Raw genomic sequence first — 27,819 nt, 5'->3', positions numbered from 1 at the left:
GCAATTCTTGTGTTTCAGCCTCCCAAGTAGCTGGGATTACAGATGCGCACCAACATGCCCAGCTAATTCTTGTATTTTTAGTAGAGATGGGGTTTCACCATATTAGCCGGGCTGTCAAGTAATCTGCCTGCCTTGGCCTCCCAAAGTGCTGGGATTATAGGCATGAGCCATTGCACCTGGCTGAAAACATTGTTATTAACTACAGCCACCATGTTGTACAACACATCTCTTGAACTTTTAACTGAAATTTTATATCCTTCAACATCTCTCTAATCCACCCCTCTGCCCCACAGCTCCTGGTAATTACCATTCTACTCTCTGCTTCTATGAATTCGCTGGCTTTTTCAAAGAATGCTTCGTGTTGTTTTAAAAATATGTCCAAAAATTATTTGATAATCTTCCCTTCAGTGTGGGCTTGACTTAGTGACCCACTTAACAATAGAATATGGCAGAACTGATCACCTGTGACTTCCAAGACAAGGTAACAAAGCAGGAGAAATGGCCAGGTGTGGTGGCTCATGCCTGTAATCCCAGCACTTCGAGGTGGATGGATCACTTGTGGTCAGGAGTTCGAGACCAGCCTGGCCAACATGACTCCATCTCTACTAAAAATACAAAAATTAGCGAGGCATGGCGGCACATGCCTATAGTCTCAGCTACTCAGGAGGATGAGGCAGGAGAATCACTTGAACCCGGGAGGCGGAGGTTGCAGTGAGCCAAGATCATGCCATTGCACTCCAGCATGGGTGACAGAGTGAGACTTTGCCTCAAGAAAAAAAGGTGGTGTGGTGGGCGGGGCGCATAGTGCTTTCTCCTTGTACTTCTGTTGGATCAATCACTTGCTCTGGAAGAGTGCCATATCAAGCAGTCCTATAGAAAGGTCCATGTGATGAGGAACTGAGCACTCCTGCCACCAGCCAGAACAAACCTGCCAGAATATGTGTAAAGCCTAGTCACCCCTATACTGCAGCAGTGGCCAACATCTTGACTGTAAGCTCATGAAATCCTGGGCCAGCATCACTCAGCAACGCTACTCCCAACTGAACCTGTTCCTGACCCAGTGAATCTGTGAGATAATAAATATCTGTTTGTTTTAAGCCACTAAACTCTGAGATAATTTGTTATACGGCAATAGGTAACATACAGATTTTGATATCTGGATACACGTGCTACCATAATAAAGACCTAAAATGTGAGAGTACCTTTGGAACCCAGCAGTGGGGCAGAAGTTAAAAGGACTTTGAGGAGAGCATCAGTAAAGTTTGAAGAGCCTTGAAAAAAAAAAGCAGCACTATGGCCTTTGAGGAAGTTAAAGGTGAGATTAAGAAAAGGCAGAAAAATCTTATTAGAAACTGGAGGGAAAAAGATCCTTGTTATATACTGGCAAAGCTGTTGCCTTACCATAACATGGAAAGCAGACGTTGCGGTCCACAAACTGGTTGATAATCTAGCTAAAGAGATTTCCACTTTTGAAAGTACCTCCTGGCTTCTTGTTGCTTACTTTAAAATGCAAAAGAGGTATAAATTAAAGGAAGGACAGACAGTTAAACAAAAAGGACAGAATTATATAATTCTGAGAATTCCCAGCATCTCCAGATTAGTAAATGACACTAAAATTAAGAAATGGATTTCAAGCAAAGATTAAATCCAAGGCACTGCCAAAAGACTGATTTCAGATGAAGCCAAGGATCAGACTATAACAATTCTTTGTTAAGACCTCAGAAAGGGCCGGGCGCAGTGGTTCACACCTACAATCCCAGCACTTTGGGAGGTCAAGGCAGGAGGATCACTTGAGGCCAGGAATTTGAGACCAGCCTGGCCAACATGAAGAAACCCGTCTCTACTAAAAATACAAAAATTAGCTGGGCATGGTGGCACACACCTCTAATGCCAGCTACTCGGGAGGCCGAAACATGAGAATCACTTGAACCCGGAGTTAGACGTTGCAGTGGGCTGAGATTGTACCACTGCACTCCAGTCTCGGTGACAGAGTGCAACTCTGCCTCAAAAAAAAACAAAAACAAAAAAAACCACCACAACCTCAGAAAGATCTAAAATAGTACCTAAAGAATCACTCAGTTAGAAAATTGGACTAAGAAGTTTAAGGGTGTTACTGCTATAACAAACTACCACAAACTGGGTAGCTTAAAACAAAAGGAATTTATTCGCTCACTGATTTGGAGGGTGTCAGTAGGGTTAGTTCTTTCAGAAAGTTCTGAGGGAGATTATTTCCATGACTCTTTCCCGGCTTCTGGTGATGGTTGGCAGCAATCTTTGCCATTCCTTGATTTGTAGACGTTATGTCCCCCCAGTCTCTGCCACTGTCATCACACGGCTTTCTTCTCTTTGTCTTCTGTGTTCATGTCCAAATTTCTAGCTTCCTCTTTTTTTTTGAGGCAGAGTCTCACTCTCGCCCAGGCCGTAGTGCAGTAGGTGCGATCTTGGCTCACTGCAACCTCTGCCTCAAGGTTTAAGCGATTCTCATGCCTCAGCCTCCTGAGTAGCTGGGATTACAGGCATGAGCCACCACGCCTGGCTAATTTTTGTATTTTTAGTAGACATGGGGTTTTACCACATTGGCCAGGCTGGTCTCGAACTCCTGACCTCAGGTGATCCTCCCACCTCGGCCTTCCAAAGTGCTGAGATTACAGGAGTAAGCCGCCGCACCCAGCAAATTTCTCTCCTTATAAGACTATCAACCGTTGGATTAAGGCCCTTCCTGATCCAGTGTGATCTTCTTATAACTTGACTACATCTGTAAAGACCTTGTTTCCAAATAAGGTCATATTCACAGTGACCTTATCAGGGTTAGGACTTGAATACAGCTTTCTGGGGGACACAATTCTACCCACTACAAGTGGTATCCCTCAGCAATCCCAGCAGAAACCCAAGTTGGAAAAAGTCTAATTAGAAGAGATTGGTGGACGTGGCTTTTGCCTAATTGCATGAACCCCAGTGAGATTCACAGGATATCAAAGTTTTAAAAAGAAACACTGACAGCTTAAACCGAAAGGTGGAAAGATAGTACAAAATGAAAACAGGTCTCTGGGCCCTCAAATTTCTACCAGCAAGAAGCATGCTAAGAAAGCTATGCAGCTACAAATATGAACTACTTTTAATGGAAAAGAAAGGATGACTAACAAGGTGGACTCCAGAGTCACAGAGAAGAACTCCTGGGCAGAAACAGAAGTCCTAGTCAAGGAATTTCTGACATTTGTCTAGACAACTATTATAATTGCTATGAACCAGCAATTTCTTTGTGCCGCCATTTTTCCCTTTTGGAACAGGAAATCTTTATACCTGTTCAGAATCACTGCCTGTCCACATCACTGCATGTTGGGTGTGTGATAGGTAGATTACTTGTCTCTTTAGTTTACAGGTCTTCATATCAAAAGGAACTGTACCTGAGGAACTATACCCAAGAAGCCACACCCACACTTGGACCTAGTTAAAGGACAGCTACCTGTATTTCAAGCTGATGCTACAGAAGAAGGAAACTTTTTTTGATAGCTCTTGGGAGGAAGAAGTGTAAATAATTTGTGGCTAGAGGGCAAACTGGTGATTTTAAAATACATCCATGAATTCTTTAGAGGTGGAGCTAATTCTCTTCTCCTTGAATGTGGGCTAGACTTAATGATTCACCTCTTACAGACAAAATGCAGCAGAAATGACAGTGTGTGACTTCCAAAATTAGGATATAAAAAGGCATTATGGGTTTTTTTCCTTCTTCCTCTATCATTCTCTTGGATCAATAACTCCAAGAGAAGCTAGCTGCCAAGTAATAGGGACATTCAAGGAGCCCTATGGAGAGGCCCAGATGGTGAGGAACTATGGCCTCCTGCCAACAGTCATGTGAGTGAGCCATCTTGGAAGTGGATCTTCCAGGTCTAGTTAAGTGTTCGGATGACTGCAGCCACAGCTGACATGTTGATTATAAATAACCTCATGAAGCCCTTCACCAGAACCACCTAGCTAAACTGCTCCCAAATTCCTGACCCGCAAAAATTGTGAGATAATAAATACTGTCATAAGCTGTTAAATTCTGGAGTAATGTGTTACACAGCAATAGGTAACTAATATATATCCACCTATTTGCCAGTGACAAGAAGGGCAAATTATCACATGCTTAAACTGATCAATAAGTAAATGGTAATAATCAAGTGTGAGAGACAGCCTAGTTCTTGAAGCTGTTAAAAGTCAATCCTATAGGAATGCTTGGAATTATGAGGAACAATTCACCAGCAGCTGATGAGCTGATGATTCCTCTTTCTTGGCTGCTCACTCTCTGGAAGTCAGATGTTAGTCTCATATTTTTGCAGCAGTAACAGAGACTGCTCAGGGTGGCCCCAATGCATATGAGCTGTTGCTCGGAGAACAATAGTTCATAGAGTATTTACAATGAATTTTGTTTATTAAAAAAAAAATCTTTTCTTGTTAAAGCTAAATGTCTGGGAGGATGTGGAGGGAACAAAGATAGTGTATACATTTAATTTCAGAAACTTACAGAAGAGAAAAATCAACCCACTGGGTCTGGAAGGGAAGTCACATGCTAAAACCAGGTAAGAGTCTTCACATAGTTGCCAGAGCTGTACTCTCTCTAGGTTTTCCTCATACTTCCCAGGCTGTTTCTTCTGAGTTTCCTTTGCTTATTCTTATCTTCCAAACTTCTAAGTTTGGAAGGCCCAGGCCTCCATTCTCTGAGCTCTACTATCTCCTATCTTGACTTCTTTGACCATTTTATCCAGCTTTATAATTTTAAATACCATATATAGGCCACAACTTCCAAATTTTATCTCCAGCCAAGACCTCTGCCTACTCAACATTTCCACTTGCGTAATAAGCACCTCAAACTTATTATGTCCCAAACTGAATTAACTCTTAAATATTTTCCTCCAAACTTACTCCTCCTAATGTTCCCCATGTCAGCAGATGGTGGCTCCATTTTTCTTGTTTTCAGGCCAAAAACCTTGATGTCATAACTCTTCTTTCTGTTACACCCCATATCCAATCTGTCAGTAAATCCTATCATGAATATTGCCAAACTGCATCTGAAACCAAACCATTTTTCACTACTCTCACCCAAACCACTGGTATCTCTAGCTTATATGAACGCAATAGCCTCTTAAATAGTTTCTCTGCTGTGTCTTTGCCTCGCACACCTTGCAGCCCCCCATTTTATTTTCAGCACAGCAGTGAGAGCAATCATTTCAAGATATAAATGACACCTAACTCTCCACTGGAATAGAAGTTCTTATAATTGCCAACTAGGCTTCATATAATCTAATACCCACCTCCCCATTCCTACTCCCATCAACTTCTCCTACCATTCCCCTCACCTTCTCTGCCCTACATTGGTCTCTCCTTGTTTGTACATCCCTACACTTCCTTGGTGTCTATTCAGATACTTTCTCAATAAGACATTTGCTGACCATGCTCTTTTTGAAACTTCACTTCCACCATATTCCCTATCTCCCATCCCTGCTTTTCTTCCACCATAGCACTTACTACTGCTTAACATTCTGTTTATTTTGATTGTCTATCTCTCCCCATTAGCACTTGAGCTCCATAAGGGCAGTCATTCTTGACTATTTATTGACTACTGTATGCCCAACATCTGGCACATAGTAATACACAATGTCTGTTGAATAAATTAAGAGACCTCTTATGGGGCCAGGCAAACTGGCTCACACCTGTAATCCCAGCACATTGGGAGGTCAAGATGGGAATACAAGACCAGCCTGGGCAACATAAGGAGACCCCATCTCTACGAAAAAATTTTAAAATTAGCTGGGCCTAGTGCTGCACACCTGTGGTCCCAGATGCTTAGGAAGCTGAGATAGGAGGATCACTTGAGCCCAGGAAAAAATTAATTAATTAAGAAACCTCCCCTAGATGGGCTCTGATATGGTTTGGCTGTGTCTCCACCCAAATCTCAACTTGAATTGTATCTCCCAGAATTCCTACATGCTGCGGGGAGGGACCCAGGGGGAGGTAATTGAATCATGGAGGCTGATCTTTCCCATGCTATTCTCATGACAGTGAATAAGTCTCATGAGATCTGATGGGTTTATCAGGGGTTTCTGCTTTTGCTTCTTCCTCATTTCTCTTGCCGCCACCATGTAAGAAGTCCCTTTTGCCTCCCACCATGATTCTGAGGCCTCCCCAGCCATGTGGAACTGTAAGTCCAATTAAAGCTCTTTTTCTTCCCAGTCTTGGGTATGTCTTTATCAGCAGCGTGAAAAAGGACCAATATAGTAAATTGGTGCCAGGAGTGGGGCATTGCTAAAAGATACCCAAAAATGTAGAAGTGACTTTGGAACTGGGTAACAGTCAGAAGTTGTAACAGTTTGAAGGGCTCAGAAGAAGACAGGAAAATGTGGGAAGGTCTGGAACTTCCTAGAGACTTACTCAATGGTTTTGCCCAAAATGCTAATAGTGATGTGGACAATAAGGTCCAGGCTGAGGTGGTCTCAGAATGGAGATAAGGAACTTGTTGGGAACTGGAGCAAAGGTGACTCTTGGTATGTTTTAGCAAAGAAGAAGCATTTTGTCCCTGTCCTACAGATTTGTGGAACTTTGAACTTGAGAGAGATGATTTAGGATATCTGGCAGAAGAAATTTCTAGCACCAAAGCATTCAAGAGGTAACTTGGGTGCTGTTAACCAGTTTTATAAGATAAGCAGAGCATAAAAATTTGGAAAATTTGCTCCCTATGTGATAGAAAAGAAAAACCCATTTTTTAAGGGGAAATTGAAGCCAGCTGCAGAAATCTGCATAAGTAGCAAGGCGCCTAATGTTAATACCCAGGACCACAGGGAAAATGTCTCCAGGCCCTGTCAGAGACCTTCACGGCAGCCCCTCCCATCACAGGCCCAGAGGCCCAGGAGGAAAAAGTGGTTTCATGGGCTGGGCCCAGGGTCCCCGTGTTGTATGTAGCCTAGGGACTTGGTGCCCTGTGTCCCAGTTGCTCCAGCCATGGCTGAAAGGGGCCAACATAGAGCTTGGGTTGTGGCTTCAGAGGGTGCCAGCCCAAAGGCTTGGCAGCTTCCCTGTGGTGTTGAGCCTGCGAGTGCACTGAAGACAAGAATTGAGGTTTAGGAACCTCCACCTAGATTTCAGAAGATGTATGGCAACACCTGGATGCCCAGGCAAAAGTTTGCTGCAGGGGCGGGGCCCTCATGGAGAACCTCTGCTAGGGCAGTGTGGAAGGAAAATGTGGGGTGGGAGCCCCCACACAGAGTCCCTACTAGGGAACCGCATAGTGGAGCTGTGAGAAGAGGGCCACCATCTTCCAGATCCCAGAATGGTAGACCCACCGACAGCTTGCACCATGAGCCTAGAAAAGCCATAGACACTCAACACCAGACAGTGAAAAGCAGCAAGGAGGGAGGTTGTATCCCACAAAGTCACAGGGGTAGAGCTGCCCAAGACCATGGGAACCCACCTTTTGCATCAGCATGACCTGGATGTGAGACTTGGACTCAAAGATTATTTTGGAGCTTCAAAATTTGACTGCCCCGCTGGATTTCGGACATGCATGGAGCCTGTAACCCCTTTATTTTAGCCAATTTCTCCCATTTGGAATGGCTGTATTTACCAAATACCTGTACCTCCACTGTATCTAGGAAGTAACTAGCTTGCTTTTGATTTTATAGGCTCACAGGCAGAAGGGACTTGCCTTATCTCAGATGAGACTTTGGACTTTGGGTTAATACCTAAATGAATTAAGACTTGGGGGGACTGCTGGGAATGCATGACTGGTTTTGAAATGTGAGGACATGAGATTTGGAGGGGCCAGGGGCTGAATGACATGGTTAGGCTGCCGCCATGTTACAAGTGCCTTTAGCCTCCCACCATGATTCTGAGGCCTTCTCAGCCATGTGAAACTGTTAAGTCCAAATAAACCTCTTTTTCTTCCCAGTCTCAGGTATGTCTTTATCAGTTTTGTGAAAACAGACTAATATAGGCCCCAATCAAATGTATCTTGAAAGATATATACAATCTATTAAGATAAAAAATATTATAAAATATGTGTAGTATAATCAATTCAATTTCAATTATATAGATGTAATTATCATATATATATATTTTAAAAGGTCTATAAGATTATACATCAAGGCGTAACTATGGCTATTTCTGGATAAGGTTGTCTTTTTATTCCATACCAAAAAAAATTTTTTTTTAATAAGGAAAAAAAAAGTTAACCGAAAAAAGTCAGTTCTCAAAATCTGAGATGTGATCAGTGGTCAGAAAACCATGGTCCAAGAATCTAGGGTTAACTTCAGAAGCACATATTCTCTAGGTAGGAAATCTTAAAATATATTCTTTACACAGCCATAAAAAAGAAAAAAATCATGTACTTTGCAGCAACATGGATATAGTTGATATAGTTGGAGGTCATTAGCCTAATAAGCAAGTTAATGCAGAAAACAGAAATACCACATGTTCTCACTTATACATGGGAACTAAACATTGGTTACACAGGGACACAAAGTAAGGAATAATAAACACTGGGGATCACAAAACCGGACAGGGAGGGAGAAGGGCAAAGGTTGAGAAACTACCTATAGGTACTATGTTCACTGCTTAGGTTATGGGATCATCATAAGCCCAAACCCCAGCATCACACAATATACCTGTGTAATAAACCTGCTGTTCTGTGAGTTACCAGGAGAGCAAATTTTTAAAAATTTAAAAATTAAAACCAAATCTGTACATGTACCCCCTGAATCGAAAATAAAAATAATAAATTTTAAAAAGAACATATTATTTAGGTGGGACAGCTTCTTAGAAGTAATGTACCCTACAAAGCGAATCGGAAACAGCTTACTGCTAACTAAAATCAAAGAGGCTTCCTTTATATAGCCAGGAAGGAGACTAAACCACCAGGCTAAAATGCAACAAAGAACCAAAAGAGTAAAGCACAACAAAATAAAAATGGGGCTGGGTGCAGTGGCTTATGCCTGTAATCCCAACACCTTGAAAGGCTGAAGCAGGAGGATCACTTGAGGTCAGGAGTTCGAGACCAGCCTGGCCAACATGGCAAAACCCTGTCTTCACTAAAAATACAAAAAAATTAGCCAGGCATTGTGGCTCATGCCTATAGTCCCAGCACTCAGGAGGCTGAGGCAGGAGAATTGCTTGAATCTGGGAGGCAGAGGTTGCAGTGAGCTGAGATCACACCACTGCACTGCAACCTGGGAGACAGTGAGACTCCCTCTCAAAAAAACAAAACAAAACAAAACAAAAACAACAAAATAAAATAAAGATGGGTTTCAATGTAATAAGTGCAGACTAGTGGGTGGTAATCTCTATTACTTGTCTGGAAAATATGAATGTGCTGGTGTTGACCTAACACAAAGCAAAAAAACCTAACAAGCATTAATATTTTACCGTCCTAAGGCCGGGCGCGGTGGCTCAAGCCTGTAATCCCAGCACTTTGGGAGGCCGAGACGGGCGGATCACGAGGTCAGGAGATCGAGACCATCCTGGCTAACACGGTGAAACCCCGTCTCTACTAAAAAATACAAAAAAAAAACTAGCCGGGCGAGGTGGCAGGCTCCTGTAGTCCCAGCTACTCGGGAGGCTGAGGCAGGAGAATGGTCTAAACCCGGGAGGCGGAGCTTGCAGTGAGCTGAGATCCGGCCACTGCACCCCAGCCTGGGCGACAGAGCAAGACTCTGTCTCAAAAAAAAAAAAAAAAAAAATTTTACCGTCCTAAAAAATTATTTGAAGTGAAATATGAGTAATTTCTTAGCATTTATCACAACCTGAATGGAATTTCTCTTAAAGATCATGCAATTTCCTTGCTGATTCTATATGTACCAAACCACCATCCGATTGCTTTTGATTTCTTGATATCTGAGAAATTCACAGACAACAGTATGCTAACAAACAAATGAGTTTTGGAGTCACTGAAACAGAATACCCTCAGTTATAAATGTATAAATTAATCTGCTGACACAAGTCAGATGCACTTAAAGTCAGATAAGATGAGCTAGTCTATTCAAGACCTAATTAACTATCATTCAAAAGCTGCAGATTAGAGGATAAAGCACATACTTTAGGGACACTGAATAAATATTTGCAGAATGAATGAACAATGTGAGATTTCCCTGTCTTTGTGTTAGTAAAAAACTTTTACTCATGCCAATGAAAAAGTCAAAGAAAATGGATCTCATTTCAGGGAAACTTATTAAGTTGGTGTGAGGAACACACTAATAATCCCACAAAGGCTAATCTCTGACACCTGATTTCTTAAATACAAAGTACTCTTTTTCTTGAAATGGAGTCTTGCTCTGTTGCCCAGGCTGGAGTACAGTGGTGCAATCTTGGCTCACTGCAAGTGATCCTCCTGCCTCAGCCTCCTGAGTAGCTGGGATAACAGGCAACCACCACCATGCCTTGTTAATTTTTGGATTTTTAGTAGAGATGGGATTTCATCATGTTGGTCAGGCTGGTCTGGAACTCCTGACCTCAAGTGATCCACCCACCTCGGCCTCCCAAAGTGCTGGGATTACAGGTGTGAGCCACCGCAGCTGGCCATTAAATACAAAGTACTCTGTTTACAGTGAAACCAGTAAAATGAACAGGAAATTGAGATGTAGCCCATGGAAACCATAAATGGAATGCCCATATGTTCCTTCTCAAAGCAAGAGGACAAAACTGTTATCAGGAAGAAGCCATGCTAAAGTTTAATCAATTTTTTAAAATTTGTAAAACATGAAATTGTACTTTCAAAACATACAGTGACATCATAATGACAATTACTGTAAAGTAACAACCATATGGAACAATCTGGGCAGGCCTGCTAAGTAGGTATAGTAATAGGCCCCAAAGATATACTGTGTTTATTTATACTTCTATGAAAGAAAAGAGAAAAGAAACTGAATTTAAAATTTTCAAGTTCTATTTACTGATATACTGGTGCCTTGGAAGGAAAGTTTCTGAGAAAATTAGGGAAATGCTTAATTCTTTGGTTAAAAAATAAGTGAGAAGGCTACTTAATTTTAAATTTTTGACTTATACTAAACAGTTATACTAAAATTTTTCAGTACAAGTAAACAGTTAAAAATCTCACCAAATACAAACACTTCCATTTCTGCACTATCCTGGCTCCAATATTTAACTGCCTTTATACTCTTAGACAATTTACCTAAACGCTCTGTGCCTCAGTTTCTCTGGTAAAATGGAGATATTCACAATACCTTCTTCACAGAGTTATAGTGAGGATTAAACAAATGAATACCTGTAAAGCATTTAGACTAGTTTCTGGCACATACTCTTAGCTATTATTACTACTAATTTATATTTTTTTGTACTTTTTAGAGACATAATTACAATTATCCACTTATTCAAAACAAACACGTTTAGTAGCCACTATAAAACCGATACTGTGCTAGAAGCTGAGAATACAGAGATAAATAAAACATTACCCTACACTATTAACCCCAGAAGTAACTGAAAAGACTGTAATAGATCTAGTTCTCAAAAGATACCAGGTCCAGATGGAATTACAGGTAACTTGTATTAAACCTTTAAATAATAGGTAATTCCTGTGTTATTTAAACTATTTCCAAGCATAAGATTACAGCAAATTTTCCCAGTTCCTTTTATGCAACTAATATAATCCTGACACCAAAACTTGATAAAGAGACTCACCGTCTTTTGAATAAATATAAAAATTCTTAAAAAAAAAAAAAAAAGATAAGGAACAAATCAACTCCAATAATGTATTAAGAGACTCCAGCCTGAGCAACCTAGTCTCTACCAAAAATTGAAAAATTAGCCAGGTGTAGTAGTACATGCCTGTAGTCCTACCTAGTTCGTAGGCTGAAGTGGGAGGATTGCTTGAGCCCACCGAGTTTGAAGTTGTAGTGAAACATGATCTTGCTACTGCACTCTAGCCTGGGCAACAAAGTGAGACCCTATTTCCCCAACCTCCGAGCCCTAAAAAAGAGAGATTAGTGCTCCTTGACAAAGCAGCTTGAATAGAAACATTAGAAAACATACTTGTTAATAAAATGCATTAACTGTTTAAGGGAGAAAAACTCTAAGGTCATTTTGATAGGACTGCAAAGGGCATGTGACAAAATCATTAGTCATTCTTAATTAAAAGCCCCTAATAAATTATGAATAAAATTAAACTTTCTTAGTGTGATAATGCATATACTAGGAACCAAAAGCAAACATGTTTAACAAAGAAACACTAATTCATTCTCACTGAAGTCCGGAAAAACACAATGATGCCTATATTAAACAACTTTGTTTTGGTAGTATAGTCAATATAACAGATAAGAAAAATAAGAGGCATAAACATTGGAAAGAGAAACACAATCAATATTTGAGGATGATATGAGTGCTAACTAGAAAACTAAAGAGAATAAAATGAAAAACTATTACAATTAATAAGAGAATTCAATTAAGTAACAAGATGAAGGGTAACAAAAAGTTTGCCAGCAATAATCAGTTAAAAAGTCAAATCGGCCGGGCGCGGTGGCTCAAGCCTGTAATCCCAGCACTTTGGGAGGCCGAGGTGGGCAGATCATGAGGTCAGGAGATCGAGACCATCCTGGCTATCACGGTGAAACCCCGTCTCTACTAAAAAATACAAGAAACTAGCCGGGCGAGGTGGTGGGCACCTGTAGTCCCAGCTACTCGGGAGGCTGAGGCAGGAAAATGGCATAAACCCAGGAGGCGGAGCTTGCAGTGAGCTGAGATCCGGCCACTGCACTCCAGCCTGGGCGACAGAGCAGGACTCCGTCTCAAAAATAAATAAATAAATTAAATACATAAATAAATAAATAAAAAGTTAAATCAAACTATGAAACTTGACTGAATGATGAAAAGTGTCCTGTATCTTCTACTCAATTGGCTGTGAACCTAAAACTGCTCTAAAAAAGTCTATTTTTAAAAAGAAAGAAGAAAGGGAAAAGAAGAAGGAAAAAGAAGGAAGAAGAAGAAAAGAAAAGGAAGAAGAAGATGGAAAAGGGAAGGAGAAAGAAGAAAAGGGAGGAAGAAAAAGGAAGGAGGAAAAAGGAAGGAGGAGGAAGAAGGAAGAGGAAGAATGAGGAAGAATGAAAGAGGAAGGAGGAAGAAGAAGGAGAAAGGAAGAAGAAGAAGGAAGAAGGAAGAGGAAGACAGAGGAAGAAGAAAAAAGAACCAAATAAACTGAGACCATGAGCCATAGGTCTAAGAAGTTTCAGTATTACTAAAACGTACCGGCTGGGCACAGTGGCTCACGCCTGTAAACCCAGCACTTTGGGAGGCCGAGGCAGGCAGATCACCAGAGGTCAAGAGTTTGAGATCAGTCTGGTCAACACGGCGAAACCCTGTCTCTATCAAAAATACAAAAATTAGCCAGGTGTAGTGGCAGATGCCTGTAATCCCAGCTACTTGGGAGGCTGAGGCAGGAAGAATGCTTGAATTGGGAGGCAGAGGTTGCACTGAGCCGAGATCACACCACTGCACTCCAGCCTGGGCAACAGAGCGAGACTTTGTCTCAAAAAAACAAAAAAGCCTTTCCTGTCCCAGCCTGCGTGGTGTGGGCTTGTGGGTCTTTGAGACCTGAAAATTGAGAGCGTTTTCGCACCCCAGGGGCTGCTTCTGGTGGTTCTGCGGCCATCACCATGCCACAGACCGAATATATTGAATTACACCGTAAACGCTATGGATACCGTTTGGATTACCATGAGAAAAAGAGAAAGGAGGAAAGTCGAGAGGCTCATGAACGTTCAAAGAAGGCAAAGAAAATGATTGGTCTGAAGGCTAAGCTTTACCATAAACAGCGCCATGCTGAAAAAATACAAATGAAAAAGACTATCAAGATGCATGAAAAGAGAAACACCAAACAAAAGAATGATGAAAAGACTCCACAGGGAGCAGTACCTGCCTATCTGCTGGACAGAGAGGGACAATCTTGAGCTAAAGTACTTTCCAATATGATTAAACAGAAACGAAAAGAGAAGGCGGGAAATTGGGAAGTCCCTCTGCCTAAAGTACGTGCCCAGGGAAAAACAGAAGTATTAAAAGTTATTCGAACAGGAAAGAGAAAGAAGAAAGCATGGAAGAGGATGGTTACTAAAGTGTGCTTTGTTGGAGATGGCTTTACAAGAAAACCACCTAAATATGAAAGATTTATCAGGCCAACGGGCTTGCGTTTCAAGAAAGCCCATGTAACACATCCTGAACTGAAAGCCACCTTTTGCCTACCAATATTTGGTGTAAAGAAGAATCCCTCATCCCCACTGTATACAACTTTGGGTGTAATATTACCAAAGGTACTGTCATTGAGGTAAATGTGAGTGAATTGGGCCTTGTGACACAAGGAGGCAAAGTTATTTGGGGAAAATATGCCCAGGTTACCAACAATCCTGAAAATGATGGATGTATAAATGCAATCTTACTGGTCTGACAGCAATTTCATATATAATTATTGAGGACTACACACCAATTGAAAAAACTGCCATTACTGTGATGTTTCTGAATACTACCAAACAGCCATACATGTCTGCAATGAAGAGATTTATGAAATTGTAAACATTAAAATGGTCCTGTTTTTTTTTTAAAAAAAAAAAAAAAAGAAAAAGAAAAAGAAAAGAAAAAAAAACTCAAAGTACCAACTGTCCCCAAATTAATATATAAATTCAATGCACTTCCAATCAAAATCCTAATGGGATGGGAAAAGGGGCAGAGATTAAAAAACTGCATCTAAAATCCATTTGGAAAGGTAAATACAAGCAAAGCATTAATAAACTTGCAAACAAACTAAGAACTTTGTTTTTTTTTTAAGAAAAGAACAATAATGAGATGGACCTTCCCTACCAGTTTTCAGATCACAGTATAAAATCGTAGTGCATACACCAGAATGGTACATGAATAGAATACAAAAATAAAGATCTACAGCACATAACAGAGAATCCAGAAAGAGAAAGGTAAGTATGAAAATGTATACATAATAAAGGTGATATTTCAAATCAGATATGCTATATATTACGCTGTAAATAACTGGATATGCAAATGGGGGGGATTAGATCTTTAACTCAAAAATACACAAAAATACTCCCCACCCACCAGAGATTTGGGCATAACGCCCAATCAGGGCCAGAAACCTTCCACAAAAGTCGATGGATGGGCACGCCTGTAATCTCAGTACTTTGGGAGGCCATGGGTGGATCACTTGAGGTCAGGAGTTCAAGACCAGCCTGGCCAACATAGTGAAACCCCATCTCTCTTAAAAATACAAAAAAAAATAGCTAGGCATGGTGGCGTGAGACTCTAATTCCAGCTACTCAGGAGGGTGAGGCACAAGAATTGCTTGGATCTGGGAGGCAGAGGTTGCAGTGAGTTGAGGCCACACCACTGCACTTCAGCCAGGGCAACAGAGCAAGGCTGTCTCAAAAAAAAAAGAAAAAAAAAGTTGACAGATGGACATATCCTCTGGGATGAATCCTCCATAATTCCTGTAAACTTGGAGCCACCACCGGCTATCTTTCATTTCACAAAGAGAGAGCCATCATGATAACACAGGAAAGCAGATTTGAGAGAGAAAGAATGATAGACAGATGAACATAACATATTGACTGACCATCTAGATCCACCTATAGACTTCTAATTTACATCAGTGCTTCTCAGTGTTACTCCTAGGAAGTGATTTAGAAATCCAAGGGAGCAGTTTTGCTAGTCACAATAAATGGTAGGTACCATTCACATTTACTAAGCAGGAAAAATGAGTGCTAGCTACCCTGCAATAAACAGGAGGACAGCCAGGCCCAACAAAGAACTGTCCGCCAACCTGCATATTCTGAACATTCTGCCTGGACATTCATTTGGTGACAAACTACCTATATAATTAACTGAAACTAAATCCAGCTCCATTCTACACATAAACACAAATTATTTTCCATTTGGTTTTAATATATACTGAATTTTCTAGGCATGTAACTATTGTGAAAACTGAGGGAAGTTTATGCTTCCCCACAAACCCCAGAAACTTCCTAAGAGTTCTTCACCATTTTGAAAAGTCGTAATATTGTACCAACAATGCTTGTGGCAGATGAACTGTAAAATATAATCCTCTTGTACTGTTTGCATTTGTAGCTATCATCTTAATGATTCTATATACAGAAGTAAGCACCTAACTTTTCCTTTTGTCTCCCATAATAGTTATGGCTAGAGATTTACACATTAAAACACATACATTCATATATTTTTTTATTTCTCCTTTATATTAATTGGAGAACTGTGTGTGTATATATATATGCATATGTGTTTTTATTATGTTTTACAGCTTATATTATCAATGAGTTTCTAATCAGAATAGTAGAGGGCATTACAAGACAATTGTTATAATAGGGAGATGTTGGGTCTGATATAGCTAACAACCATTTGAGCTATGTGAACCAACACATTCTAGTTTTTTGGGTTTTTTTGAGACAGAGTTGTGCTCTGTCACCCAGGTTGGAGCAATCTCGGCTTACTACAACCTCCACCTCCCAGGTTCAAGCAATTCTCCTGCCTTAGCTTCCCAAGTAGCTGGGATTGCAGGCATGTGCCACCATGCCCAGCTAAATTTTTTTAATGTTTAGTAGAGATGGGGTTTCGCCATGTTGGCCAGGCTGGTCTTGAACTGGCCTCAAGTGATCTGCCCACCTTGGCCTCCCAAAGTGCTGGGATTACAGGCATGAGCTACTGCACCTGGCTGCCGGTTAGTTTTTTCTTAAGTTATATTAAATTGAATTTCTATCACTTGTAACCAAAGAGTTCTAACATAACCATAAAAAGCATTAAGAAAATATAAAAATTAAATGTTAAATCTTGGAGTAAGAAGAGCCTCTTTTTTTTTTTTTTTTTTGAGACAAGCAAGGACTCACTTCTGTTGCCCAGGCTGGAGTGCAGTGGTGCAATCACTGCTCAGTGCAGCCACAACCTCCCAGGCTCAAGCGATCCTCACACTCATCCTCTGGAGTAGCTGGGACTACAGGCACATGCCACCATGCTCAGCTGATTTTTCATTTTTTGTAAAGATGAGGTCTTGCCATGTTGCCCAGGGTGATCTTAAATTCCTGGGCTCAAGCAATCGTCCCAGAAGTTTGAGACCAGCCTGGGCAACATAGCGAGACTTCATCTTTACAAAAAAAAATTTTAAAATTGGCCAAGCGTTACAGGCATGGTGGTACATGCCTGTAATCCAAGCTACTTGGGAGGCTAAGGCAGGAGGATTGTGTGAGCCCAGAAGTTTGAGGCTCAGTGAGCTATGATCACGCCACTCTACTCCAGCCTGGGCAACAGAGCAAGACTCTTATTACAAAATAAAGAAAGAAGAAGAAGAAGAAAAAGTAATTTCAAGGGGGAAGAAAAAAGATTAAAAGGGTTGAATTCAGTGAACTAGACCTATACAATAAGGATTTTAAACTATCCACTGGGTCTGCAATTATTAATAGAAAGTCACCAGGGACTTTAGTGAAAGGAGGGCCAGACTACAGCAGGTAGAAGAATAATGAAAGATAAAAAAGTAAACACAAACAACTCTTAAGAAATTTTATTGAACAGGAAAGGAAAAAGATTACTAGGCAGTAACTGGAACAGTAATTCTCAATTCTGGCTACAATAAGAATAACTTCAGGAGCTTTTTAAAATTACCAATGCCTGGTTTCACCCAGACTAATAAAATCACAGTCCCTGGTGATGGAGTCCAGGTACCAGTTTAAAAGATATCCTCAGTGACAACGATTTACAACCAGGACTGAAAAACACAGAGCTAAAGAGTAAAACAGTGGCCAAAGGGCATTAACTGGGAAAGAAAGCAGGAAGAAGAAGATGGATGATACAAAATCCCAGACGAAACAGCTAGAGAATGGGTCAGAACATGGGCTGATAGGCTTGCCTTGAAAAAAAAACAAAGGACACCTCATCTCAGGAGGCTCGAAGGAGAAATGAATGTTGATATAGAGAAACTGGGCACAGGGATTTGGGGAGTTCATGCCCAAGGCCCCAATTTTCATAAAGGAGAATATAAATCAGCTTCTGAGAAATTTGAAGAATGAAATTTAGTGAAAATTAAAATATCTGTTGAGGGAATGCAAAACAAAAGCCTAATCAAAAGCATGAAATCTGGTGGCGATTAAATGCACCTTACTATCTGCAGGGGCACGATTGGGAACATTTATGTGACTTTTCTAAAGCAGTATTGAACCATCCCCTAGTAAAGGAGCAAGGAAATGTGAATCACAGCACTGCTCCAAAATTGGCCATTTAATGGGTGGAATGGAGAAAAAAAAAAAAAAAGATGCATAGGAGGTAAAAGTTTAGACGAACCGTAGTTGAGAAACTCAATAATGGGATCTCAAATCTCAAAACAGGTAGAAAAGGGAAAGTAATCTACACACAGTTTAACTGGCACAGGATATAGTAGTTTTAACTCTGGGTGCCATAAGCTATTAAAACAATGTAATTCACTGATTTTTGTCCTAGACAATCTCATTAAATCAGATTTCCCATATCCTGTATTTGTTCCATGAAGCGATGTCTGCAACTAACTTTGAAATGCACAAAACATAAGATGAACTAATGGAAAGCTAGATGGATAGATATGTAATAAAGCAAGTATAGTAAAATGTAATAAAGCCTAGAAGGTGTGTGTTGGGGGAGGGGGGAGTGTAGGCTCTAGAACAGCACTGTTCGATAGAACTTTCTAAGATAATGGAAATTTTCTATAATATGTTCTGTCAAATACGGTAACTATTAGCTACATGTGGCCAATGGGCCCTCAAAATATAGCTATTTGGGATTGAGGTCTTTGAATTCTGAGTTTTATTAACTTTTGGTTAACTTAAATGTAAACATATAGCTACATGTGGCTAGCAGCTACCATATGAGACAGTGCCGCACTAGATTCATAAAGCCCTAGATTCAAGTCTTAGATACACCAATGGCTGTTACCTTATTTCTGAGACTCAGTTAATTATTTTATAAAATGAAAACAGCAATAGCACCTATTACTTCACACAAATTAAACAACATAAAGCAGATAAAGCATGAAGCACAGTCCTCTACATATGGTAAACACTTAATAAAATTAACTTTTATTATTCCAACTAAATGAGATCCATGAGCAAAACCATCTATTTGACTCATCATTGTGCTCCTACTGTCCAGTACAGTGCCCCATACAAAAAAAGACACTCAACAAACATGTATTACATGAATGTTTTTACAGTCATAAGACTTTATATTTATCCTATTAAATTTGTTTCCTTTCTTCACAAAAAGCAGATACTTGATTCAATTTCATGTTAAGTCCATTGTTCCAATCTGTTGAAATATTTAACCCTAATGCCTATATATTTGATACCCTTTTGAAATTTTGATAAATATACGGCTATAGTTTGAATGTGCCCTCCTCAAAAATTCATGTGTTGGAAACTTAATCCCCAATGGAGCAGTGTGGAAAAAGAGACTTTAAGAGATGAATCTCCCATGAGTGGATTAAATGCCTTCATCTCGGAAGTGGATTAGTTATTGTGGAGTGAGTTCCTAATAAAAAGGATGAGTCTGGCACCTTTCTTTCTTGCTCATGCATGCTCTCTTGCCCTTCTGCCTTCAAACATGGAATGACACAGCAAGAAGGCCCTCGCCAGATGCAGATCCCTCAATCTTGGCCTTCTCAGCCTCCAGAAATACAAGAAATGAATCTCTGTTCTTTATAAATCACCCAGTCTCAGGCATTCTGTTATAGCTACACAAAATGGACTGAGACACATATCGTCTATATATTAATTTAAGACATTAATAAAAACGTTAATCAGAGACGTATAACATTTCTCACTCTCTAGTTCATCATCAGGTGAGTACTAACATTCAATTTAGCTTCATTTTCATTCTTTCTACTTACGTCCATCTTGTCCACAAAGGTAGTAAGTATGAGACCCTTATAAAGATTAGATTACACCAATTTGTCCTTCACTGAAACTACCTTAAAAAATAACTTTAAAAACAACAACTCACCCTTCAATAGCTGGAGATCTGTCAGGACGAGAACTTCCTCGAGATCTGTATCTCCGACCCAATGGTAACCGTGGAGGCCTTGCTCCCCAGAAGTCAGTGTGAGTCTGGTGACCCCTTTCATTGGCTCTATTATCTTGGTCCAGTGGATTGCCACTTAGAAATGGTCTAAAATCTTGAAAAAACATTGTGTGATCCAAATGGCCCCAAAGCTAGTAAAGACCAGAAATAAGTCACGTGTTAGAAAAATCAATCAATAAACACCTGGTTTACAGTTTTTTATATTACAAATGGCCACCGTGATTATTACCGGATGTGTCTGCTGCTGCAGAGGTACAAGAGTTTTTATGTTTTTGGTCTGTCCAACTATTACATGATCCATACATCTTCAACTTTACTGGGTAGCAACAAATTGTTTTCCAAACTGGTTGCAGCAATTTATACACCCACCAAATGTTTAAGAGTTTCTATTGTGCTACATCCTGGCAAGCACTTGATATCACAGGACTGTTTTTAAAAAAAGTTTTTAACAATTTGGTGAATAGAAAATGATTTTCCAATGTGGGGTTTTTGGTTTTGCTGTGTAAGAAAAATTACGAATGTTTAATTAAAATGCGTATGTTTTGGTCCTATGCCAAAAAGAAAATTTAATAGATCTGTGGTGAGCCTGAAGACTCCTTTTAGCATTTCTTACAGGGCAGGTCTATTAATAATGAAGCCCCCTCAGCTATTATCTGGGTATGTCATGATTTCTCCTTAATTCCTGAAAGATAGCTTTGCCAGATTTAGAATTATTGGTTGGCAGGTCTGTCTTTCATCACCTGAAATATGTCATTCCACTGCCTTCTAGCCTCCATGGTTTCTGCTAAGAAATCAACAGAAATTCATCTTATTTAAGATCTCTTATATGTTACAAGTTGCTTCTCTCTTGCTGCTTCCAAGATTCTTTATCTCTGGCTTTTGAAATTTTAATTACAATGTGTCTTGTATGGGATGTCTTTGAGTTTACCCTTCTTGGGTGTTAGCTTAGCTTCCTGGATGTGTATATTCATGCCTTGTCAAATTTGAAATGGTTTCGGCAATTATTTCTTAAACATGTTTTCTGCACCTTCCTCCCTCTCCTTACCATGATACATACGTTGGTATCCCACACATCTCTTGGGCTCTGTTCATTTTTCTTCAATCTTTTAAATGTGTGCTCTTCAAACTGTATAATTTCAGTGGACCTATCTTCAAGTTAACTGATTCTTCTGTCTGCTCATATCTTTTGTTGAGCTCCCTTAGTGAATTTTCATTTCAATTATTGTAATCTTCAGCTCCAAAATTTATTTGCTTACTTTTAAAAACTTCTATCTCTTTACTGATATTCTCTACTTGTTGAGATATTATTACCTTGAATCCCTTTACTTCTTTGTCCATGGTGTCCTCTAAGCTCTTTGAGTATACTTAAGACAGCTGATTTAAACTTTTTGTCTAGTAATTCTAGTATTAGTGCTTCCTCGGGGTAGTTTCTGTTCATTTCTTTTTTCTTGTGAATGAGGCATATTTTCTAGATTCTTCACATGCTTCGTAATTTTTTTTAAAAAAAACTGAACATTTATAATGCGTAAAAAATAAAACAAAAACAAAAAGAGATGGGTGCAGTGGTGTGTGCCTATAATTCTGGCTACTCATGAAGCTGAGGTGGATCGCTTGAGTCAACGAGTTCAAGATTAACCTGAGCAACATAGCAAGACCACATTTCAAAACAAACAAATAAACCAAAGAGAAAAGAAACAAAAAAAGAAAAAGACGGCCAGGCGCAGTGGCTCACAGCTGTAATCCCAGCACTTTGGGAGGCCAAGGCGGGTGGATCACCTGAGGTTGGGAGTTCAAGACCAGCCTGACCACCATGGAGAAACCCTGTCTCTACTAAAAATACAAAATTAGCCGGGCATGGTGGCACATGCCTATAATCCCAGCTACTAGGGAGGCTGAGGCAGGAGAATCGCTTGAATCTGGGAGATGGAGGTGGTGGTGAGCCGAGATCGTGCCATTGCTCTCCAGCCTGGGCAACAAGAGTGAAACTCCGTCCCAAAAAAAGAAAAAGAAAAGTAAAATGCTCGCCAGGTCTTTGCTGATTAGCTGTTGGGGCACTCCTTCAAAACTCAGCCAGGGCCTTTATAAATCTGCCTTAATACTCACTTCCTGCTTGTGCTGAACCTAAAGACAAGCCAAGGTGAAAGCTAATGGCCTTCTCTTTTCTGAGCATGCATACTGCCCTGAGCTGTGCACTTGGCTTTCCAGTTTCTCATCCACAACAGCTTTTCAAAGCTCCTATTCCTCCACAAAAACTCACTCTACAGCTTTTCCTCTCAGGCTTTCAATATCTTATTGTTTGCCCTGGTTTTTTGTTTGGTTGGTTGGTTAGTTGGTTGGTTGATTTTTGCCCCTAGTGGCAGTCCTTCGGGGAAAGGACAAAACAGAACACATAACCCCTTAGGAGGAAGAGGGTTCACTCTCTGGAATCAGGCACCAGCATGGGAAACACAGGCTCTCATCTTCAAGACTGCAGCCATACCAGGAAGGAAGGTGAGGCTAGGGTAAGCTAAAATGCTACAAAGATCTCTTATCTTGTTTCAGTGCCCTTTCTTCTGGCGAAGTATTTGCTTGGCTGCTGTAAACCTTTGACTATCTTTCCAGAGTTTCGATAAGCTTGATTCTGACTTTTTTGTCAAGGTATTTGGTGTTTCTGCAGAGGGATGACCCCCAGAAGCTCCTACTCTGCCATTTCACTGACATCACCCTGTCATTGTGGTTTTAGTTTGCTTTCTCTGATACTAATATACTAATAAGGCTAAACATCCTGTCATGTAATATTTACTAGCCATTCCTATGTCTTCTCTTCCCTGCTGCGCCCCCCCAGCCTTTTTCTTTCTTTTCTTTTTTTTTTTTTTTTTTTTGATGTTTTAGAAATCCAAAACTTTCTTTCTTTTTTTTTTTTTTTCCTTTTTGAGATGGAGTCTTGCTCTGTCACCCAGGCTGGGGTGCAGTGGCATGATCTCGGTTCACTGCAAACTCCACCTCCTAGGTTCAAGCCATTCTCCTGCCTCAGCCTCCCGAGAAGCTGGGATTACAGGCATGTGCTACCATGCCCGGTTAATTTTTCATATTTTCAGTAGAGATGGGTTTCACCATGTTGGCCAGGCTAGTCTCAAACTCCTGACCTCAAGTAATCCGCCCACCTCGGCCTCCCAAAGTGCTGGGATTACAGGCGTGAGCCATGGCACCCAGCCACATTTATTTCTTAAATTTAAATCATATTCTTGTTAAATCACACAGAGTTTACTTTTTCAGCACTCATCAGTTGTTTCAACTAAATCAGTTTTAAATCTCTATTCTTTCTCTTTTATGTCTTCTCTTCTTTCATGTCTTTTGTCCATTTTCCCATTGAACTGACTTTCTAATTGCCTTAGTATCTTTTTTTAAAATTCTGTATTTTAATAGTTAACTCCTGGTAACAGAAATGCAACTGATTTTTGTATACTGACCTTAGTATACAGAAAATTTGCTGAACTCTTAATAATAATTTGTGTACATAGAAAACCCAAAAACAGGCTGGGCACAGTGGCTTATGCCTGTAATCCTAGCACTTTGGGAGGCCAAGGCAGGAGGATCACTTGAGTCCAGGAGTTCAAGAACAGTCTGGGCAACACAGTGAGATCCTGTCTCTACAAAAAATTTAAACATTAGGTGAGTGTGGCAGCATGCACTGTTAAGTCCCAGCTACTCAGGAGGCTGAGTGGGGAGGATCACTTGAACCCAGGATCCTGAGCTCAAGATCATGAGGTCGAGGTTACAGTGAGCTATACAGAATCCTAATTATCTGCTATGTTTTTTCATATACATACATACCTATGGTAAAGTTTAATTTATAACTTATAACTTAATTTATAACTTAGGCATCGTAAGAAATTAACAATAACTAATAATAGAATAGTTATAACAATATATAATAATAAAAGTTTTGTGAATGTGGTTTTTTGTTTTTTGTTTTTGAGACAAGGTCTCAACTCTGTCGCTCAGGCTGGAGTACAATGGCGCGACCATGGTTCACTGCAGCCTCAATCTCCTAGGCTCAAGTGATACTCCTACCTCAATCCCCCAAGTAGCTAGGACTACAGGGACGTACCATCACACTTAGCTAATTTAAAAAAAATTTTTTTTTTTTTTTTTAGAGATGAGGTCTAATTTTGTTGCTCAGGCTAGTCTCAAATATCTGGCTTAAAGTAATCCTGCCCCAGCCTCCCAAAGTACTAGGATTGAACTATGAGCCTCTGTGCCCCACTTTAAAATATCTTATTGTAGCTGGGCATAGTAGTTCAAGCCTATAATCCCAGCACTTTGAGAGGCTGAGGTGGGAGGATCACTTGAGGCCAGGAGTTTGAGACCAGCCTGGCCAACATGGTGAAACCTTGTCTCTACTAAAAATATAAAAAAATTAGCCAGGCATGGTGGCATACACCTGTAGTCCCAGCTACTCAGGAGGCTGAGGCATAAGAATCGCTCAAACCCAGGAGGCTGAGATTGCAGTGAGCCGAGATCACTCCATGGCACTTCACCCTGGGCAACAGAGCAAGACCCTGTCTCAAAAAAATAAAAATAAATAAAATAAAATATCTTATTGTGGTATACTCACCTATTTTCAGGCCCTGGTTGACCACAGGGTAAGGGGGGGCTACTGTACCAATTTAGACTCCTACCAGAGTATAAAAGCTTACATTTACCACTACTCTGACCAACGTTTTTTTTTTTAAGAAGGAGTCTCGCTCTGTCGCCCAGTCTAGAGTGCATTGGCACGATCTTGGCTCACTGCATTCTCCGCCTCCCAGGCGCAAGCCATTCTCCTGCCTCAGCCTCCCGAGTAGCTGGGATTACAGGCGTCTGCCACCGTGCCCAATTAATTTTTGTATTTTCAATAGAGACGGGGTTTCACCATGTTGGCCAGGCTAGTCTTGAACTCCTGACCTCAGGTGATGCACCCACCTTGGCCTCCTAGAACACTGCAATTACAGGCATGAGCCACCACACCCAGCCTGACCAACATTTTTTAAAAGTTTTAAAAATTCCAATACATAAGCTGAAGAACAAAAAGTAATATGCAGAGTAAAAACATCAGTTAGATTTCTCAGCCAGGCACAGTGGCTCACATCTGTAATCCCAGCACTTTGGGAGGCTGAGGCGGGTGGATCACCTGACGTGAGGAGTTCAACACCAGCCTAACACGGTGAAACTCCGTCTCTACTAAAAATACAAAAAGTTAGCTGGGCATGGTGGAGCATGCCTGTAATCTCAGCTACTTGGGAAGCTGAGGTAGAAGAATTGCTTGAACCCGGGAGACAGAGGTTGCAGTGAGCTAAGATCGCGCCATTGCACACTCCAGCCTGGGCAACAAGAATGAAACTCTGTCTCAAAAAAAAAAAAAAAAAAAAGATTTCTCTAAATACTGGTGACATAAAACACCTTTTCATTTTAACTGCCATTTGCACTTCTTATCAAATCTGCCTTATTTCCCTTTACTTTCCAGTTACAGTCTTCATCTATTAGAGATCACTGGTTTCTAGTCTGAAAAATTGTCTAGAACACAAGAATTCTCTTGACCCAAAATTCCAAAGTAAACGCAAGATTTAAAAACCTAAAACCGAGGCAGGCAGATCACAAGGTCAGGAGATCGAGACCACGGTGAAACCCCGTCTCTACTAAAAATACAAAAAATTAGCCGGGCACGGTTGTGGGCGCCTGTAGTCCCAGCTACTCGGGAGGCTGAGGCAGGAGAATGGCGTGAACCCGGGAGGCGGAGCTTGCAGTGAGCCGAGATCGCGCCACTGCACTCCAGCCTGGGCGACAGAGCGAGACTCTGTCTCAGAAAAAAAAAAAAAAAAAAACTATACTTGTCTTCAATAAGTGAAAAAGTACGAGCAGACTCCTCCATGTTCTCAATCATCTATCTCACGAAGATAATTACAAGAAGAACTATGATTCCCTTACTATATACGATTCCACAACATTTGCTCACAGAAAACAACTCTCAAAGTAACCATTAGTTTCATTATAATTTAAAAATAAAATATTTAAAATCTTGACTGGAAGAAAAGTCAAGCACCAAGTTCATAATAATCTGCTTTGATACTAACATACTTTTAGATGACTATAAATTGTTATCACACCTAATAATATATAAAATTTCTAAAGGATCCATGCTTAAAAACAGCTTCAGCCGGGCGTGGTGGCTCACGTCTGTAATCCCAGCACTTTGGGAGGCCGAGGCGGGTGGATCATGAGGTCAGGAGATCGAGACCATCCTGGCTAACACAGTGAAATCCCATCTCTACTAAAAATACAAAAAATTACCCGGGCGTGGCGGAGGGCGCCTGTAGTCCCAGCTACTCGGGAGGCTGAGGCAGGAGAATGGTGTGAACCCGGGAGGCGGAGCTTGCAGTGAGCCGAGATCGCGCCACTGCACTCCAGCCTCCGTCTCAAAAAAAACAACAACAACAACAACAACAACAACAAAACAGCTTCAACATCATAACGAGGCATTTTTCAACTTGTATAGAAAGTGCAAATTAGTGCAAATTAATAGTAACAGTCAATGTATTTGTGGCCTATTTTAATCTCAAAATAATAGTGTACCCTGACCAAAGAACACAGGACAGCAGAGCACACCTCACAAATTTATACCAAATCAGCACTAAGGATAAAAATAGCTTCAGGTCATTTGTCTCTGAGTAGACTTAGATAAGCATAAAAGAAAAAAAAAAAAAGCTCATACAACAAAACTGGGTATTTAGGACACAGCTTACATAAGTAAAAACTAATAGGGAACACTATCATAGAGTTTTGCTAAAATAGTCTAAAGAATCACAGAGACAGTTTGACAAGTTTTGCCTTGAAAACCTGAAAACATTACTCTGAATATAAGTACAATGACAGTATTTCTGAAAATATTTGGGGTGAACTACTTTCACATTCAAAATAAAAAACAGGATGGACAATATCTTCCATTTAGCAGAACTTGCTCTACACTAACCATGATCACATCAGCACTTCTTAAAATATTATGGTATGGTCCTCAAAAACGTAAACAGTTACCAAATGACCCAGCAATTTCACTCCTAGTTATATAACCAAGAAAATTAAAAACATATGATCACACAAAAACTTGTACAAAAATATTTAGAGCAGCATTATTATTCATAACAGGCAAAAAGTATAAACAACCTAAATGTCCATCAACCGATGAAGAATAAATAAAATGTGGAATATCCATACAATGTAGTATTATGCAGCCATAAAAACGAATGAAGTACTGATACACGCTACAGCATGGATGAACCTTGAAAACAGTATGCTAAGTAGAAAAGAGTCGGTCACAAAGGTTCACATATTACGTGATTTCATTTATAACAAATATCCTATATATGCAAATCCATAGAGACAGAAAATAGATTGGTGGTTGCCTAGGGCTGAGAGAACTGTGGAGAAGTATGTAGTGACTACTAAGGTGTATGGGGATTTTTTTGCGGATGATGAAAAAGTTCTAAATCAGTGGTAAACGGTTGTACAACTCTGTGAATATACTAAAACCACTTAGTTGTATACTTTAACAGGGTGAATTACATAGTATATGAATTATATCTCAAAAAATAATATTAGAGTCTATAAAGATGAGTCAATTAAGGGTAAATAATTTTATAATTATTAACCTTAGAAACGTAATCTCGAAAAAGTTCACAGGTGATTTTGTGAAAACATTAAAGCAAAGCAAGGAAGACACTC

General features: G+C 40.2%; 2 protein-coding genes and 1 pseudogene across 3 annotated transcripts in view; 1 reads left to right on the top strand and 2 right to left on the bottom strand.

Annotated features, from left to right (window-relative positions):
• LOC708768 (NBPF member 20) overlaps positions 1–27,819 on the bottom strand; it is an 853,661-nt gene that overhangs the window by 305,337 nt on the left and 520,505 nt on the right.
• Positions 1–27,819, bottom strand: part of RNF115 (ring finger protein 115) — an 83,138-nt gene that overhangs the window by 8,029 nt on the left and 47,290 nt on the right. Inside the window, exon 4 of the mRNA NM_001266784.1 lies at positions 20,005–20,213. Within this exon, the coding sequence (NP_001253713.1) occupies positions 20,005–20,213 (209 nt within the window). The remainder of the gene's footprint in view (positions 1–20,004; positions 20,214–27,819) is intronic.
• Positions 13,554–14,550, top strand: LOC697182 (ribosome biogenesis protein NSA2 homolog pseudogene; annotated as a pseudogene). Its single transcript, XR_001447786.3, has one exon. The product of XR_001447786.3 is annotated as a ribosome biogenesis protein NSA2 homolog pseudogene (transcript).

Source organism: Macaca mulatta, chromosome 1, assembly GCF_049350105.2.
Source record: "Macaca mulatta isolate MMU2019108-1 chromosome 1, T2T-MMU8v2.0, whole genome shotgun sequence".
Classification (NCBI taxonomy): Eukaryota; Metazoa; Chordata; class Mammalia; order Primates; family Cercopithecidae; genus Macaca; species Macaca mulatta.
This window is presented reverse-complemented; position numbering and strand designations above follow the sequence as displayed.